Source organism: Dipodomys spectabilis, unplaced genomic scaffold (genome assembly GCF_019054845.1).
Source record: "Dipodomys spectabilis isolate Male_0828 unplaced genomic scaffold, ASM1905484v1 ptg000045l, whole genome shotgun sequence".
NCBI lineage: Eukaryota > Metazoa > Chordata > Mammalia > Rodentia > Heteromyidae > Dipodomys > Dipodomys spectabilis.
The window spans coordinates 8160360-8176589 of NW_024870722.1; the positions used below are offsets into that span (position 1 = coordinate 8160360).

Genomic DNA, 16230 nt, shown 5'->3' on the forward strand with positions numbered 1-16230 from the left:
AGAAAGACATTTGACATTTTCCAGAGTCGTGTATTCAAAACCAGTCAGGCAGAAAAATTGTATTTTATTATCTACAGTAAAAAATAAATAAATAAGTAAAACTTAGCTACAGAAGTAGCATGCCAGAAAATTTGGTAAGATAAGCAGAGATAAAATTCAAGATTATTATGATTGTGGTATAAACGCTTAGGAGAACTTTTGATATGTGTTTTATAATCTCCTAAACCCAAAAAACTGGACAGGAAAAGTAATTGTTAGAAACTTCTCAGGGAAGGAAAATAATCTTTTAGTATCTTATAGCTCTTCTCAAGCCGTAAATATTTACCTTACACAGATTCTCAAATATATTTTAGATGCATGTGTGTATATCTGACCTTCATAGGATCTTTTTTTATAAACAAGCCAACTGAAATATTAAAATTTATCTAACCAAATGCCTCAAAATAGGCATTGAACTGACATTCTTTTCCAGATATACATTTCAGGTTTTCAGAGTGTAAAACAGAGGTGACAAGACAAAAATCAGTTTTAAAAAACCAAACAAACTGGGCATACTTTATATTTAATGGCATGTATGAGTTGAGAGAAACCTTTGGATTTCTCAAAAGAAAGAATGCTTATACAAATAACATTCCTGAGTTAAAGATATTAACTCAAATATCCTAATGCATTTGTCTAACTTGGATAACTTCCGTCTTTCTTCAAACAATTCTTTTGAGCTTCTCCTTTAAATCCTTCTGTAGCTTGGTAGGCTAATAGCATGATCCAGCATTCATTCAACAACCAAGTTCTCCTGGAAACCACTGCTTTGTGTCACGCAAATGTGTTTTGTGCACATTCTCTTGGCCATATGGTTAGCACTGCTGTTTCTCACAACTTGAGGCTCTTGAGAAATCTGAAACATAGATGTGACACAAATGACACAACTCACTGATTATGTAACACTGAAGAAAACCTACCCAGAAACTGAATCTTAAAAATATTGCTTTTTGTTTGTCACAGATGTTCCTTTACTGAAGGAAAAAGACATTACTGCAGAATTAAATCTGCCATGCTGTAAGTTTTCAACAGCTAGCAGCTGAATAGGAGACAGAGAATACCGGAACAGCTCAAAGGCTCCCTTTCCTCTCTGCTATTTCCACCAAAATTGGAGGGATGGTGAAACCCACTCCACATCCTCACTTTCTTTAGGGGAATACACTTTCCTTTTCTGCCTTTGTGGAATATGTGCATGTATGGGAGCTTTTCTCCTCTCTTGTTACCAGGGCCTATTGAACTGTTGCACACTTACTCCATTACCCAACAGCTCCACGGCTACTGGTCACACAGAGCATTATGGGGATTTCTCAGCGCTTTCCTTCAGTGAGCCAATCTGTTGAATGGAGCAATGGTTTCACGAGACTCTTTTTATGATTATAATTATTTCATTTCTATCATAATAACAATAATTATTTAGGACAGAAACCATTGGCTCATGCCTATAGTTCTATGAGGTTGAGGTTGAGAGCTGAAAATCTAGGTTTGAAGCCATCCCCAGGGAAGCCAATAAGACTCTTCAATTAACCACCAAAAAGCCAGAAATAGAGCTGTGGCTCAATTGGTAGAGCACCAGTGTTGAGTGAAAAAGATAAGCAAGATCACAAGCCCTGAGTTCAAGCCCTGGTACAGACACAAATTCTTTTTAAAAACTAAATTCATCTTATTTTCATCAAATGGCTTTGGAAGGTAAGGTAAGATAAAGTGAAGTTTTGGGCACTGACATTTGACAAATTACCAAGTATAATTTACTTGTTTTAAGCAAATACCATGACTAAGAGCCTCTTTCTGAAGTTCACAGACCTGAGTTAAGTAGAATTGGATTGTTTTCCTGACAGATGTCCTCAAAGGCAAAGATTTGCAAAGAAAAAAACTGAGTTTCCCAAAGAAAAGCTTTAATGGAGCTTGTTACTTATAGGGACACTCTTAGGCTGATTACTGTGGTGCACCTCTAGTCTTTAACCACACTGCATTATTATGCAGAGCTGGGGTTATAGCAGCTAGACAATGTAGAGGGAGGTGATTCATCTAAAAAAACCAGACTTGAGGGCCACAGATATAGCTCAGTGACAAGTGCTTACCTAGTTTGAGTAAAGCCCTGGATTCCATCATCAGCCCTGGGGGTGGGAGGTTGAAAGAGAGTGGGGGGGGGGGAGGAAGATAGGGGAGGGGGGGGAGGAAGGGAGGAGGGGAGGGATAGGAAGGAGGAGAGAGAAAGAGGAAAGATAGATAATTTTAGGACTTGAGATTTGTACACATTGGCTTAGCCCTTAAGTTCCTTTATTGTTACCAAAGCACATTTCCCCTTTCCAGAGTTGGATCTCCACTTCCTTTCCCCAACTTCTTATAAGCTTTCAGATTACAGTTGATTCTGTTCAAAGTTGCATCTGATAGTTCACTTGTAGACAGCTTCATTTCTAAACATACTGAGGAGAGTTTTTGTTGTTTTGAATGTGGTTTTGAAGGGTGGGGATGGATGGCAGCAGCTGTGGAGCCGGCCTTGGACTTCTGCTCACCTTTGCTAGGTGTACTTGGAAATTTAAGGACCTCTCCAAGGAAACAGGGTGCCAAGAAAAGAGCTTGATGCTGTAGCCTTCTCTTGCTGTAGCCCTCCTTGCAAATGACAGCTAAGCACGGACTCTAGATAGTTTTGTGGTAGTTGAGGGAACATCCAGCCCGCTACTGTGTAAACACAGTGAGTCTTTCTAACTGTGTATACATTTAACTGTCATCGTTATTATCTCCAGATGAAATAGAACAGCTCAGAAATGTGGCTACAACTGTCCACACGAATTCTCACACGAGCAGAGAAGCAGCATAAGTCTCCAGTGGCTCTACATTCTCACACTTGTTAATTCCCTGAAAACTTAATGTTAGATGAAGTGTAATTGCAGATTTTCTTAAGAACCATTGACAGATACTTATCCTAAGTTATAAGCAACTCACACAGTGAACTGTGGGCAAACATTCCAAGGTTTCCTTTAGCAGAAATACTTCCATGAAACCCAAGCATTCTCCAGACCTTTTGGATAAACAGAGCCATGAAGGGACTTGCCTTTGAGGATACTTGGCTTTTAAAAAAAGATAATGTTGCAAGAACTTCCATTGCAGGTCAGGGCCTGGAATTAATCCTTGGGATAGTAAAAATCATCTCAGAGACCTTACCATCTTTGGCTATACTTTGAATGGCAGAGTAAACTAGATGGCAAATGATATGGTGTATGAGGTATTTGGCATTGTCTGATGGTGAGTGAGGGTTGCTTTTTTTTTTTTTTTAATTGTTAGGTGGTCTATTTAGTGCAGCTGTGTTTATGTTTCCTAAATGATAACCACTTGAACATGGTGACAAGTCCCTACAAATGAGAATAGGAATCTCTTTAAAAAAAAAAATCATCCTGCCAATATGCTTCAAGTTGGGGTTGGGGATAGTATTTATCAAGTAGCAGTGGCAAAAAATAATTTATGCAACATCATTCAATACAACTAGTTTGCTGGATCACCCATTTTGACAGTTTTGGTAAAACTAAAAAATAACTGATACATGATAAATGTGTTCCACATTTCATCGTGGAACAAACTTTGAAATGGTAGTTTTTGTTGTTGTTGGGTTTTAGGTTTTGTTGTTGTTGAATAGTCACTTGTCTTTGTTATTTAACTTCTCGGTTATTAAAAATGAATGTTTAAATTAGAAATGCAGAACTCACAATTGACTTTTTTTTCTTAAAAAAAAAAAATGAACATGCTCAGGGTCTTGACTGCAACAAAGGGACTTTGGCCCTATGACAGAAAAATGCAGATAGTCAGAAGATGCTTGTGGGAATTAGTCATTTCTGAATTGCATGCAACATGTAAGGTACTAAGCTGCTAGGGCCTAATGACTAGTTTTTGGAGACATTTTCTTGAGTACTACATCCCTCATAACTCAAATGAATGTTTATTACTATTCTTTCATATTGCCAAAATATTTTCATGAATTTTTGGATTAGAAGCAGCTTGTTCTGGCTTGTTTTGCCACTTTGTTTCTTGAAACAAAGTGATATTTAGATTTTTGGTTTGTCTTAGAGGCCTTAATTATCTTACTTATGTTGAAGGAAGAAATAAGTTCTGTTTCAGTTATGTAAGAAAAGAGACTGTATGCTATGCTAATTTTGTATTTGCACAGTTAATATTTTTCAAGAAATTTGAGTCAGTGATTTGAACAGTGTAACTCAAGTAACTAGCCATCTGCAGTCTACTTTAAATTCAAGAGGACAGGATAGGGTCCAGGAAACTAGCTCGACTGGCATTTATGTTTGGCTTTTCAGGTAATTGTCCCTGTCTTTCCCTTTCTTCTCTCCACAGATAGGTGAAAGACAACACGTGTTAGTAACAGAAGAATCTTTTGATTCCAAGTTTTATGTTGCACACAATCAATTTTACGAACAGGTAAGAAACACCTCAGTACTCTTTTATGTTTTTCTCCAAAATGATTTTTTTTAAAAAAGCTCTGAAATGGAAAGCAAAGGAGATTTCAGAGGGTTCATCTCGATGACTTATTCTATAGTCCACTCACTGCAGAGAAATACATGCATAGAGTGTATTTTAGTCCACATCAATCTCTGGTAAAACTAGCCTTAGACTTTTGGGAGTTTGGAAGCAGGCAGTTAATTAACCCTGCCAAAGCGCCCCCAGCCTGATGACCCGGTGGGAAAATGTCTTGCTCCAACAGAAGGCAGGAAGGATTGTATGCATGGGCAACGCCAGCCTGAGAGGGAAGGGATTTCCTCTCCAGCCACATCAGTCCTGCATTGCCTTTGTTGGCTTGGTCATTTAGTTTTCCAGGCTTGTTTAGTTTTAGGTTTTTGTTTTTTGATTTACCTTTTTAAAAAGCACTGGAAGCAAAAGGGGAAAAAGTCCATTCTTTGGACTCATCGTATGAACCACTGTGTAGAACTGGGTGAGGATAAAACCTGCTTCACTTGGTGTTAGAGGCCACCTCTAGGGGCTCCCCTCTCCACAGCCTTTGGGATCCCATTTCTCCAGGCAAGCAAGCAGTTCAAAAAAGACCCGAAGCAAGAGCCTAGGAGGAGATGAAATCTGCCCTCCTAGAAAAGAGACTCCATTGGGGTGTGGGGGTGGACATGGGTCAATCTGGATTGCATTGTCTTTTCTTAATGTCCAATGGGTTTTCCTAAGTTTGTACTGCTTTCTCACCAAATGGGAAGTGATATTTGCTAGGGATCATGGCTGGAACTGGAGTGTGGGGACACAGCCAGTGTGGGCTGTGTCAGTATGTCAGATAAGGGATGAGCAAAGGAAGCTGACTTCTCAAGTTAAAAAGCAGAAGGGTGTCGACTGAAGAAGCCTCAGCCTTGGTGACCCACCTGGATCAATCCCAGAGTGGGTGGTAGGTCCACAGAAAACTTGCTCTGCTCAGTCTCCAGAGGAGACTGCAGCTGAGGAAGGATTCCCAACATTCCACATTTGAGCTGAGTCTCCTTCCGTCTCCTGTCTCATTAATATACTCCCGAGAGCCATTTTCTTATTCAGGCCAACCTTCTGCTCAGCCCTGGGGAGGCGGGAGAATGTATTGCCTTGCCTCTTCCCTCTCCTTTCTCTTGCCATCTGGGTTTTTGCCTCAGCAGGGAACTTTTTCCCCTTCATTTTAAAGGCAATGGCATGCCTCATTAGCTGTTTCCTCCAATTTAAAGCTGCCAGGCTTTTTGCAATTATTAAAACTGGAGGAGGAAAAAAAAATAAAACAACAACAACATTGAGCCCTTCATTCAAATCAAGGCTGCGGATCAAGGAGGGTTATTTTTCCAGGTCTCCCAGGGATAGTTTGCTCTAGAGATTTTCTTATTTCATAAAAACTGATTTAAAAGGGCTTTCATATCCCAATACGAAAGCTCTTTTAGTTCGTTTGCTTGCCATAAGTAATTCACCACCCAGGTGACCTTTTCCCTATACTTTGATGAAGCAGGGTACTCAGTGGTCATAAAAATCAAACTCAGAAAGACCAAGTTCTAATTTTGCCTCACCAAGAAACTGGCTGAGGTACTTGTGGCTCTTCTCTTTTTTCAATTTTTTTTTTTCTCTACAACTAAGCCGATCAAAGATGTCAAAAGAGTTATTTTTCTCAATAAGATGAGTTCCAGAGGTGAAGATTGTATCTAAATATCAAAGTGTTGTTGGATTAGAATGGGTCTATTTGTTTTGGACATGAACTTGAAGAGATTGGCAAGCACAGCTACAGTACTAAAATAGAAGTGTAAGGGAGACTGAAGGCATTCAAACCACCTCTAAGTCCCAAAGGAGGGAAACATTTGCTCGAGGTAAACATGTACTTTTATCAGCAATCTCTAGTGGAAAGGGACCATCTGATCGTTTCCTGTGAACCAGCCAAAGTACTCTTCAGGGTAGCTAGTTCTGTGTGGAGGCAGCCTCTGGGGGCTAACAAATGCTTGCCAGAGCTAGAAGAGCAAAAGACTCACTCGGTGCAAAACACCAATATGTTGTGTTGTCCAGGTTGCTCTTCAGTGTCTTCCCTCTTCTCCTGGAAACACGTGTGTATACATCACAAAGAAACACGCACGTGTGCACGTGCACACGTGCGCACACACACACACACACACACACACACACACACATGCCTTCAATTGAAGTATCTGTTACTCTGACAGCTAACTAGGAAGGTATTAAGAAAAAACACACATACAAGGCTTTCATCATTATTGTCTTCGTTTTCTTCATTGCATGGAACAGCCAAGGGCAGAATATCAAAGGCCTGTCCAGAAGTTACTGGCTGACTGCTGGGAGAGGGGGGAGGAGGGGCACTTCCTGGCCTGTGGTCCACATGCCTCAGGACAACAGTCATCTGGTGTTTGGGCGAGCTCTGTCTACAGCCCAGTCCTTCCTCCCAGGAAAGCCTTCCAGTCCTCTAGGAACCCCAGTTCCTTGAGAAGCTGGAAAATACAGCCCACTTTGGATGGGGGGGGGGGGGGTGGGTCCCAGCATTTTAAAAAGGGCCTAAGGGGACCAAATCAAGAAATCTGAATCAAGTACAGGCTTAGTTAATAGTGGCATATCAATATTGGCCATTGCAACTAATTTAGCAGACACATGTAAGATGTTCATGACAGGGGCAACTGGGTATGAGGTGTAGGAGAACTAACTCTGTGTCGACTTTATCATAATTCTATGGCTTTTAAACTAGTCTCAAATACAGTTTATTTAAAACATCAAGCTTTCTGGATTGTTTTGTAGGTGTTAGTGCCAAAGGACCCTTCATTCATGGGGAAAATGGTTGAAGTGGACATTTACGAATCAGGAAAACATTTTATGAAGGGCCAGCCAGTATTGGACGCCAAAGTATACACACCATCCATCAGCAAACCACTGGTGAAGGGAGAAGTCTCAGGTTTAACAAAGGTAAGTAAAAGATGCTTTCCTCTCATCCTGCTAGTAAAATAGCAGCTGTGGAAGCAAGTAATTCCAGACCATGTTTCCATTATCATTTATGGTTCCTTTTTTATGCATTCATGAGGCTTTAATCCTTTCTGACAGATTGAAATCTGAATTAGAAAGATGTGTTTTTGCTGATGCCCACAGCTCTGCTCCTGCACCATAGAGGAAACAGGCTGTTTCTACTTTCAGGCTAGAAACAGAAGGGGAAGCCCTTATTTTGCAGGTAAAGATTTGCAGTGAAGAAGATCTGATCTGGTATGTATGTGTATCTTAGATCCCAAGTAGAAGCAAGTGAAGAACAGAATGCTTTCTCACTACACTGGTGTTTATACTATCTTGAATACCTGTGGTCCAAAGGGCACTAAACCATGCCGTACACATGGTTTGATTTGTTTCAGTAGAGGGTTAGCTAGGTATCTACTTATGTCGTGTAGAGTGAAAATTAAACATTTTTTTCTTTCTATAAAAAAAGGAACCCAATGCCTATCTTCTACCTTGGTAAATATGGCTGTTTGCCAAGCTCTCTCTTACATTTCATTGAACTACAGTCATAAAAGCTGATGGAGTGTGAAATGAAAGTGTGTATCACATTTCTAAGCATCATTTGATGTCCTTTCTCCAACACAATTATTAAGCACTCCAAAAAAAAAATATATAGCAATGACTTAGCATATGGGAAAAAGATAAGTCATGTAATTCCAAAATTCTTTTCATCTGTGTATAGCTCTTTCCTGAGATGGATTGTAAGGGAGTGTTAATGGCACTAACAGAAGTCTAGCTGTGCTTTTGGAACAGTGACACAGAGGACCTATGAAGCCAGTGGACTGCCGCCTCTCCTGAGCTTGGCAGCCTGGCCCATTGCGGAATGGCATGGATTAAGCTTTTGTCACAACCCCAAAAGTGTTGGCTTAAAACACATAAGCATTAGTGTTTGCTATTGTGGTTTGTTTGTTTTGTTTTGTTTTTAACCATCTTATTTGGAGGCTGGGATAGATGGCCTAGAAGCCACAGTAATCTAGTACTGAAATTATATTGTTTGAAAATCTAGCTCTGAATACATTAGCTAATGCTTTTACAATTTTTCAAGGAACCTTTTTATTCTTTTTCTATATAGTGTGTTTTGCAAGCTATATGTGTGTGTATGTGTGTGTGTGTGTGTGTGTGTGTGTGTGTGTATTTTTTTTTTTTTACTTTGTATTCTTATTATTTGCCATGCTGGGTATTGATTCCAGGACCTACTACATACTAAGCAAGCACTCTACCACTGAGCCACTTCCCCAGCCCTTCAGTGTGGCTTGTAATTTGATAGAGTGAAAAGGATTTCACAAAAATGGCAGATTATTATCTCATAGGCCCTGATTTGATTGAATCTTTTCGTACACTCCTATTGCACAGAATACTATTTAAAGCATCACTAATAGTATATAAGTAAGCAAAAGTACAACTTTCAAATAGGTTTTTATCTATTGTGTTGTTTTCTAAAATGTGGTATCACATCTAAATTTGTTGAGGCAGACTTTCCTCTTTTCTTCCTCCCTTCTTCCAGCCTACAAAATAGTGTCATCAATCCTGCCAAGCCCTACTCGGTGTGGGATGGCCTAGATCCTAGGTAGGATGAAGACTGAAGACTGAAGCCAAATGGCTGCTGGCCTTCCCTCAGCTTCTAGCAATAGACTCTCAAAACACACATGAAGCCAAAGGATTTAGGGACATTGGTTTGGGTATTTGCCTAAAGGAAACATCTGCCAAGTTTTGGTGTTTTGTTTTTTTTTTTTAAATCACCATGTGTGACTTTCTATACATTGGTAAACCTTGGTTTTACTCCTCATTTTTAATCTGTTTGTTAGAGATACCTCAGTTTGCACTGAGGATTGCACTTGCTTAGCAGGTGCTTTACCATTTGAACCATGCCCCCAGTCACCTCTCCCCATTTATGCCAGTTTTTAAATATATTCCAGACTTCCTGGAATCCAAAGGGTTTATTCCTGCACTTGTCCTAATAGTACATTTTTTTTTCTGACCAAAGAATCAAAATGAATTTAGCAGGAAGAGAACATTTTCCATTTTTATAGGATTTTGAAGTAGATGATAGACATTGTGATCACTTCTCAGCCTTTTTTACCCCAAAGACAGCAGATGAAGGTATAGAACCTGTGTGTGTGTGTGTGTGTGTGTGTGTGTGTGTGTGTGTGTGTGCATGTGTGTGGTACTAATATGAACTCAGGGTTTTGTATTGTTCTGTTCTTCCATTTGAACCGGGCCTACAGACCTGCTTTTTGCTAGTTCTTTTGTAGACAAGAATCCACAGTAAACTTTTCTGCCTAGAGCTGGCCCTGAATTGAGATCCTCCAGATCTCAGCCTCCTGGGTATATAGAATTACAGGTGTGGCCTCTGGCATCAGGCTAATAGTGCTAGAACTGTTGGAGGAGTCAGTTTAACTAGTTGAACAAGGTACCATATGTTTACAATTGCAGAACTCTGGAAAGAAGATGGAGTACTCCAGGCAGCCTAAGCTATATAGCTAGAACACTTCAGAACCAACAGTTGGGTTTTTTTAAATTAATTATTTGGGCTATGATCGTGCAGTTCATGTCACTGTTGCATTTGGCAGGGCTGTTGTGTTTCTCCATTATATGTGTTTCTCATCTGCTCAGTGCTAGACCCTATCAGAACTTTTACCTTCTCAGTTGTCTGGGCTATTCTTGACATTTTTTAGAAAAATAATCCTTTCTCTCCATTTTGCAAGAAAATCTGGAAAGCCCATAGCTTGCAAAGCAAAATACTATTCTCAAAAAGTCTTTTCCATTAGTACACCTCCTTAATTGAGAATTGTATGATCATTTTTTAAAAGTCTTCAGCCCTGTGCTTTGTACTTAAGCTGTCTTGCTTAAGTCCAAGCAGCTGTCCTATTGAACTCTTTTGATAAAACATGTGAGAAGAACAGCAGATTCAGAAAGAAGTGCAGGCTGGGCGGCAGGAACAAGGCTAATTCTGACTCTTACATTGACCTTTTCTACACCAAGGTCCACAGTCCTTGGTTGTCTCACATGGAACATGGTAGTAAAGAGTGATCACTGAGCCTAGCGTGCTGGTGGGCCACACATGTGAACTTTGCTACACAGGAGGCTGAGGATCACAGTTCTGAGCCAGCCGGGGCAGGAAAGTCTGTGAAACTCTTATCTCCAGTGAACCACCAGAAAACCGGAAGTGGCACTGTGGCTCAAAATAGTAGAGCACTAAACTTGAGTAAAAAGGGCTCAGGGACAGTGCCCAGGCCCTGAGGTCAAGCCCCACATCCACCTCCCACTCCCCACCCCCAGAAAAAAAGAAGTGTTCAGTAGGGAATCTTCCAACTCTAACATTCAGTGACAGAAATATTTCCTTTGACAAAGCTGGACTGAATGTCTACCCTGTGACAAGACTTTGAATTATAGAAATACTAATAAATACAAGCCTTGTTATTTTCAGATGGTAATAAGTAAATACCCATAACATGGTGGAAAAGGAAAACTATAATGAAGTAAAAGGTTTCCTCTCCTCCTCCTGACCTTTTCTCAGATTGTATTGAGGGTGGCCTCAAACTTGCAATCCTCCTGCCTCATTTAGCCTCATGACTAGTTAGAATGACAGACATATATCACAACACTTTTGACTAAAAACAAGTTTTTCTTATGGACCATACTTTCTCTTTTCAGCAATTAGAAGAAGAGAACCAAGAGAGAATAGAAAAGAGAAACAAAATTAATCTGATTATATTTAGGGGAAGGTAGGAGCTGAATTGTCACCTCCATCATTAGAAGAAATAATTTTGAAAAAATATGATTAATTTCAGCAAAAATGTTTTGTCATATTATTCACTGGAAGGTCTCCTGGAGCTTGAGGGGATAACTATGAATCCTGGTCTTTATTATGGAGTGAATGTTCCAGAATGGAAGAAGGGTTGGGGGAGGGAAAGGGCAGAGGACACAGAAGCTTTCATAGATGTTCTTGGACAAATAATTCTCAAAGTGTGGTTCCCAAAATATCTGCATTCTGAGTTCAAGCCCCAGGACTGACAAAAAAAAAAAAATGTCAATATTATCTTGGAACTGATGAACAGGGCAAAATTTTAGACCCCAAGTTTCTTGAGTCAGAAAGCCTGGGAGTTAGAATCAGTGATCTGGTATTTTGTTTTTGAGACAAGGAGGTATCATTAAAGTGCCCAGGCTGGCCTTGATCTCTCCTTTTCCTGCCCTACCCTCATGTATCACGATGCCTAGCATATGATCTGTTTGGTTTTTTTTTTTTAAAACAAGCTTTCCAGTCAAACTGATAAACATTGAAGTTTGAAACCCACTCTCTAGAAAAAGATTCTCATGACAGAAGAGTGTTTGATATTTACAGAGGCAACTTTAATACCTTAATGTAATAATAGCAAGCTCTCCCAACTGTAAAAATAGCTTATATTGGAAGAAAACCTATTGCTAGATTTTCTTAGAACTGTACCAAATCTGTGGCCATTTAGTAGGATAGGAAGGTACGTATGAGCCACCATAGAGTAGGGCCAAGTTTTGCTTTGTTTTGTTTTGGCTCCATTTGAAATCTAATCCTGAACTTTGTGAAATTTTTCAAGTAACTGTATACATATAAAAATAGAGCAAAGAATAATTATTGCACATATTACTATTCATTATTGGTAGCTGTGGACACATAGCCAATAGTGTCATCTGTATCATCTACTGCTCCCATTCGCTCATTATTTGTAATGAGATCTCATTTGTTATTTTATCTCAAAATTCATCACTATGTATCTCTAAAAGAATATTTTTAAAAAACATACTAAATGATCAAACATATTATTGACTATACTGCTAGATCTCTTAATTGCCATTGGCTAAATGCCCATGGGTATTGCTATAATACAAAGCCAGAATTTATGAAGTGATTACTCTAGGCCAAGTGCTCTTGCCTAGTATCTTCCATGTATCAATTCCTATCATCTTCATAATCTGTGAATAGCCCTGCAATTTTTAATATCCTGATTTCACAGATAAGCAATATGAGTATCCATTGACTTAGTAAATTACTCGCTTCAAGTCACAGAATTATAATTAGTATAAAAAGGAATTCTAGAATTTGTATCCCCATATTTTCAACACTCAAGCCTATGTTTTTGTTTTTGTCTTTTAGCAGTGATGCAATATACATACGTAAGTATATCAACAGCATTTGGTGTGCTCACATTTGTATTCAGTTAACATCCAGAACTCTCTTTATCTTGGGAAACTAACAATCTGTACTCATTAGACAGTAATTCTCCACTTGCTCTTTTTTCAGCTCCCAGTAACTTTGGCTCTTTGCCTCTAGAAATTTCAGTACTCTAAGTACCTGTGTAAGTGGAATCATACTGTATTTACCATTTTATGACTTGCTTAGTTAAACTCTTATGGTGTTCTCAAGTTTCATAAATATTGTAGCATGTGTTACAATTTGCTCTTGAAGTCTTAATATTGTATCATATATTATGTGTATATATACATGCAGACATACATGTATATATACATATACACACATATACACACTGTATACATAGTCTTATCTTTCGATCTTTTGATCATTCTATCTCTTCCTCCTGAGTGCTGGGATTAAAGCTCTTCCATCCGATTTGTTGTTGCTGTTGTTATGGGGCTTGAACTTAGGGCCTCGGCACTATGCTTGCACTCTTTTGCTCAAGGCTTGCACTCTACCACTTTGAGCCACAGCTCCACTTCTGGTTTTTGAGTGGTTAATTGAAAATAAGTCTCATGAGGATTTTTCTGCCCCAAGTAACCTTGAACAACGATCCTCAGATCTCAGCCTTCTAAGTAGCTAGGATTGCATTCTGTTTTTAAAGGCTGAATCATACTCCATTGAATGTCCATATACGTTTCATTTACTATTCATCTGTCAGCAGGCAGCTGTTATCACTTTTGGCTATGGTGACTAATGCTTACTCTGAACACAAGGGCACAAATACGTCTCCAAGTCCTTGTTTTCAGTTCTTTGGGGGTATTTATCTAAAAATTGGAAGACTGGATTATATTCTCATACTGCTTCTCACTTTAGCTCTACCATTTTATACTTCTACCCTCAGTGCACAAAGTTTCCAGTTTTCCCCATCCTCATCAATCTTTGCTCTCTATGTTCTTACTAGTGGGCCTCCTGGTGGGGTAAGTCAAGCCTGTGTGTCTAAGCCCACATCCATACTGCCTTTCCTTTTTATTTAAAATTTTATTATTTGCTAACTTCTGGGCAGTAGTTCCTCTTCATATAACAGAATCAGTGTACACTAGATACAAGAAGCTCAGGCAAAATAATGGGGAAAATGGAGGATATTAATCATCTTCTGTGTGTTCAGTTAGAAAAGATATTAGAGAGTCTTGTCTGCCTCCAGAAGACATGGGACTGTGAACAGTGCTGCTGTCTCATTAAAAGCTAACTAGTTTTGCCTCTGATGTTCTTCTTCTCTCTGTATGTACCCATCTTACAACAAATCACTGAATTTGATCATTTCTCAGATCGATACTTAAGGAATCAGAGCAGTTCTGTGCCTGACAGAAGATTGGAAAGAATAACTTCTCCCCCTGTAATTTTAAACTTAGAGTCAGCTCTCTTGCAAACGTTTTGTCTTTTTTAATTCATTCCTAGTCATAGACCTGCTTTTTAGAAAGTGATGTGAGGGACATGGCATTGTGAATGTGCTGGAGGATTTAAAGGCTGTTGAGTTTAAGTTCAATTTATAATCACAGTTCCTGGGATGTTATTCAACTCACTTCTTTGAATGTCAGTGTTTTCACTTATAAAATACAGATTGCAATGGATCCACAGAGGATTAGACAGGTAGACAGAGTATCTGAAGCCCAATAGGTATTAGTATATATGGTGAAAGGACTTAGTAGGTATAGCTTTAAAAACAACAATTTCCCAGTTTTATTTAGATTATTTTTACTTTAATATTTTAAGTACTTAGCTCTGCTGGGTGCCAGTGGTTCATGCCTATAATCCGACTAGCTATTTGGGAGGCTGTTATCTGAGGTTCAAAGACAACCTAAGCAAACAAATCCAATAGTGGCTCAAGTAGTAGAGTGCCAGCCGTGAGTGACAAAGCCCAGCAAGAGTACCAGGCCTTGAGTTCCAGCTCCATTACCAGCATACACACACCAGCACACACACACACACACACACACACATGAAAAGTGCTCTAGTGAGCTTCTACTCTACATCATAATGTACCAATTAAGAACCTAGATTCTGGCTGGGCATTGCTAGTTTATAGCTGTAATCCTAGCTACTCAAGATATTAAGATCTGAGAAATGAGGTTTGAAATTAGTCAGAGCAGACAAATTCAAGAGACTCCAGCTAATAAGCAAAAGCCAAAAGTAGAGGTGCGGTTTAAGAGGTAGAATGCTAGCCTTGAGTGGAAAAGGCAACGGGATAGCACCTGGGCCCTGAATCCAATTCAATTCAATTCCAGACCAGGAGAAGAGAAGGAAAAAAAGAAAAAAAGAATACCCGAGTTTGAAAACTGGTTCCAACACTTAATAAGCATAGGATCTTGAAGAGTCAGTCTCTCTCCTGTCTCTGCAAATGAGGTTAACAAGACATACACAGAAATGGCCTGGCAGTCGATAAATGTTGCCTACTATTGGCAGTATCATTATTAGTGATACATGCAGGAGCATCCTTTCACTTTAATTAATGAAGGTAAAAATTGCACATTATTTTATTATTTCAAAGGCATTTACTGGCCATTGATTTTTTTTTTTAACAAAATGGCAGATGAAACAACATCAGCTTCTAAGGCTCCTTCATGTACTGAGAATGACAAATCATCAAAAAGGGTTTCTTTGCAGTTTTCTACAGCATTGGCAATTCTTGCTGACAAGCGGATCTTTCCCGCTTCTTTATGTCCTTGTTTAAAAGAGAATATTCTAGACTCTAGATCTGCCCCTTCCATGTTGTTTCTTAAAAGTTCAGGGACAGCTGCCCTGGGGTGCCTGGCTGCCACCTGTTTCTCATCTGTTAGGACTTTGATCCTCATAATGGATTCACTTGGGTAGTTACATAGCTCAGCACTAATATAACCAGTTGCTCTTGAAAAGGAAGCAGAAGTGTTAAAGGGTGGCATGGTTTGCCTCATTACCAGACAAAGGGCCAGCAGGACATTCAGGCACCGTGAGTTTTGCGTACAAACTATCCTGTATTTTCAGTGCTTTGACCCCTAGAAAAACACCGTTAAAATGCTTTCCTCTCCATCTAACATTCATTTCCAAAACCACTGAAGTGAAAGGCTCTATTAGTTTAGGGCCAGATTTGAAAGCACATGAAACTGTGTTCACAAGGTTAAGAAATGGCTTAATAATTAAGTTAAAACAGTTGAAAGTGGATCTAATTTCAAACAGATCAGCTAACCGTGTTAGAAGCAAATGAGGGTGTGTTCCTTCCTATTTTCCTTCCACCCCCAAGATATTGGCTCCAATCCTAAGAAGATTTTCCAATTCCTTTTTTTAAAAAACTTTATCCAAGATTGAATTCTTTATTGCCCCTATGTTAAGTTAGTATCACAAGCAATTAAAACTGTAGTACCCTTAATATTTTCTGCATTTCTCTCTTTCATATTGCATTTCAGAATCTCTTCTGCAGACCACAGAGGGAGTAGTTAAGTTCTACAGTGTACATGCAGAACTAGTGAGCTCTGTCTTGTTGGACATCGCTACTGCTCAAGTAT

General features: G+C 39.2%; 1 protein-coding gene across 3 annotated transcripts in view; it reads left to right on the forward strand.

Moving 5' to 3' along the window:
- The window catches only part of Cdkal1 (CDK5 regulatory subunit associated protein 1 like 1), a 525097-nt gene that overhangs the window by 487000 nt on the left and 21867 nt on the right, over positions 1-16230 (forward strand). For all 3 annotated transcript variants that reach the window (XM_042678555.1, XM_042678556.1, XM_042678557.1), the window contains 2 exons: positions 4378-4461; positions 7282-7446. In XM_042678555.1, the coding sequence (XP_042534489.1) occupies positions 4378-4461; positions 7282-7446 (249 nt within the window). The remainder of the gene's footprint in view (positions 1-4377; positions 4462-7281; positions 7447-16230) is intronic.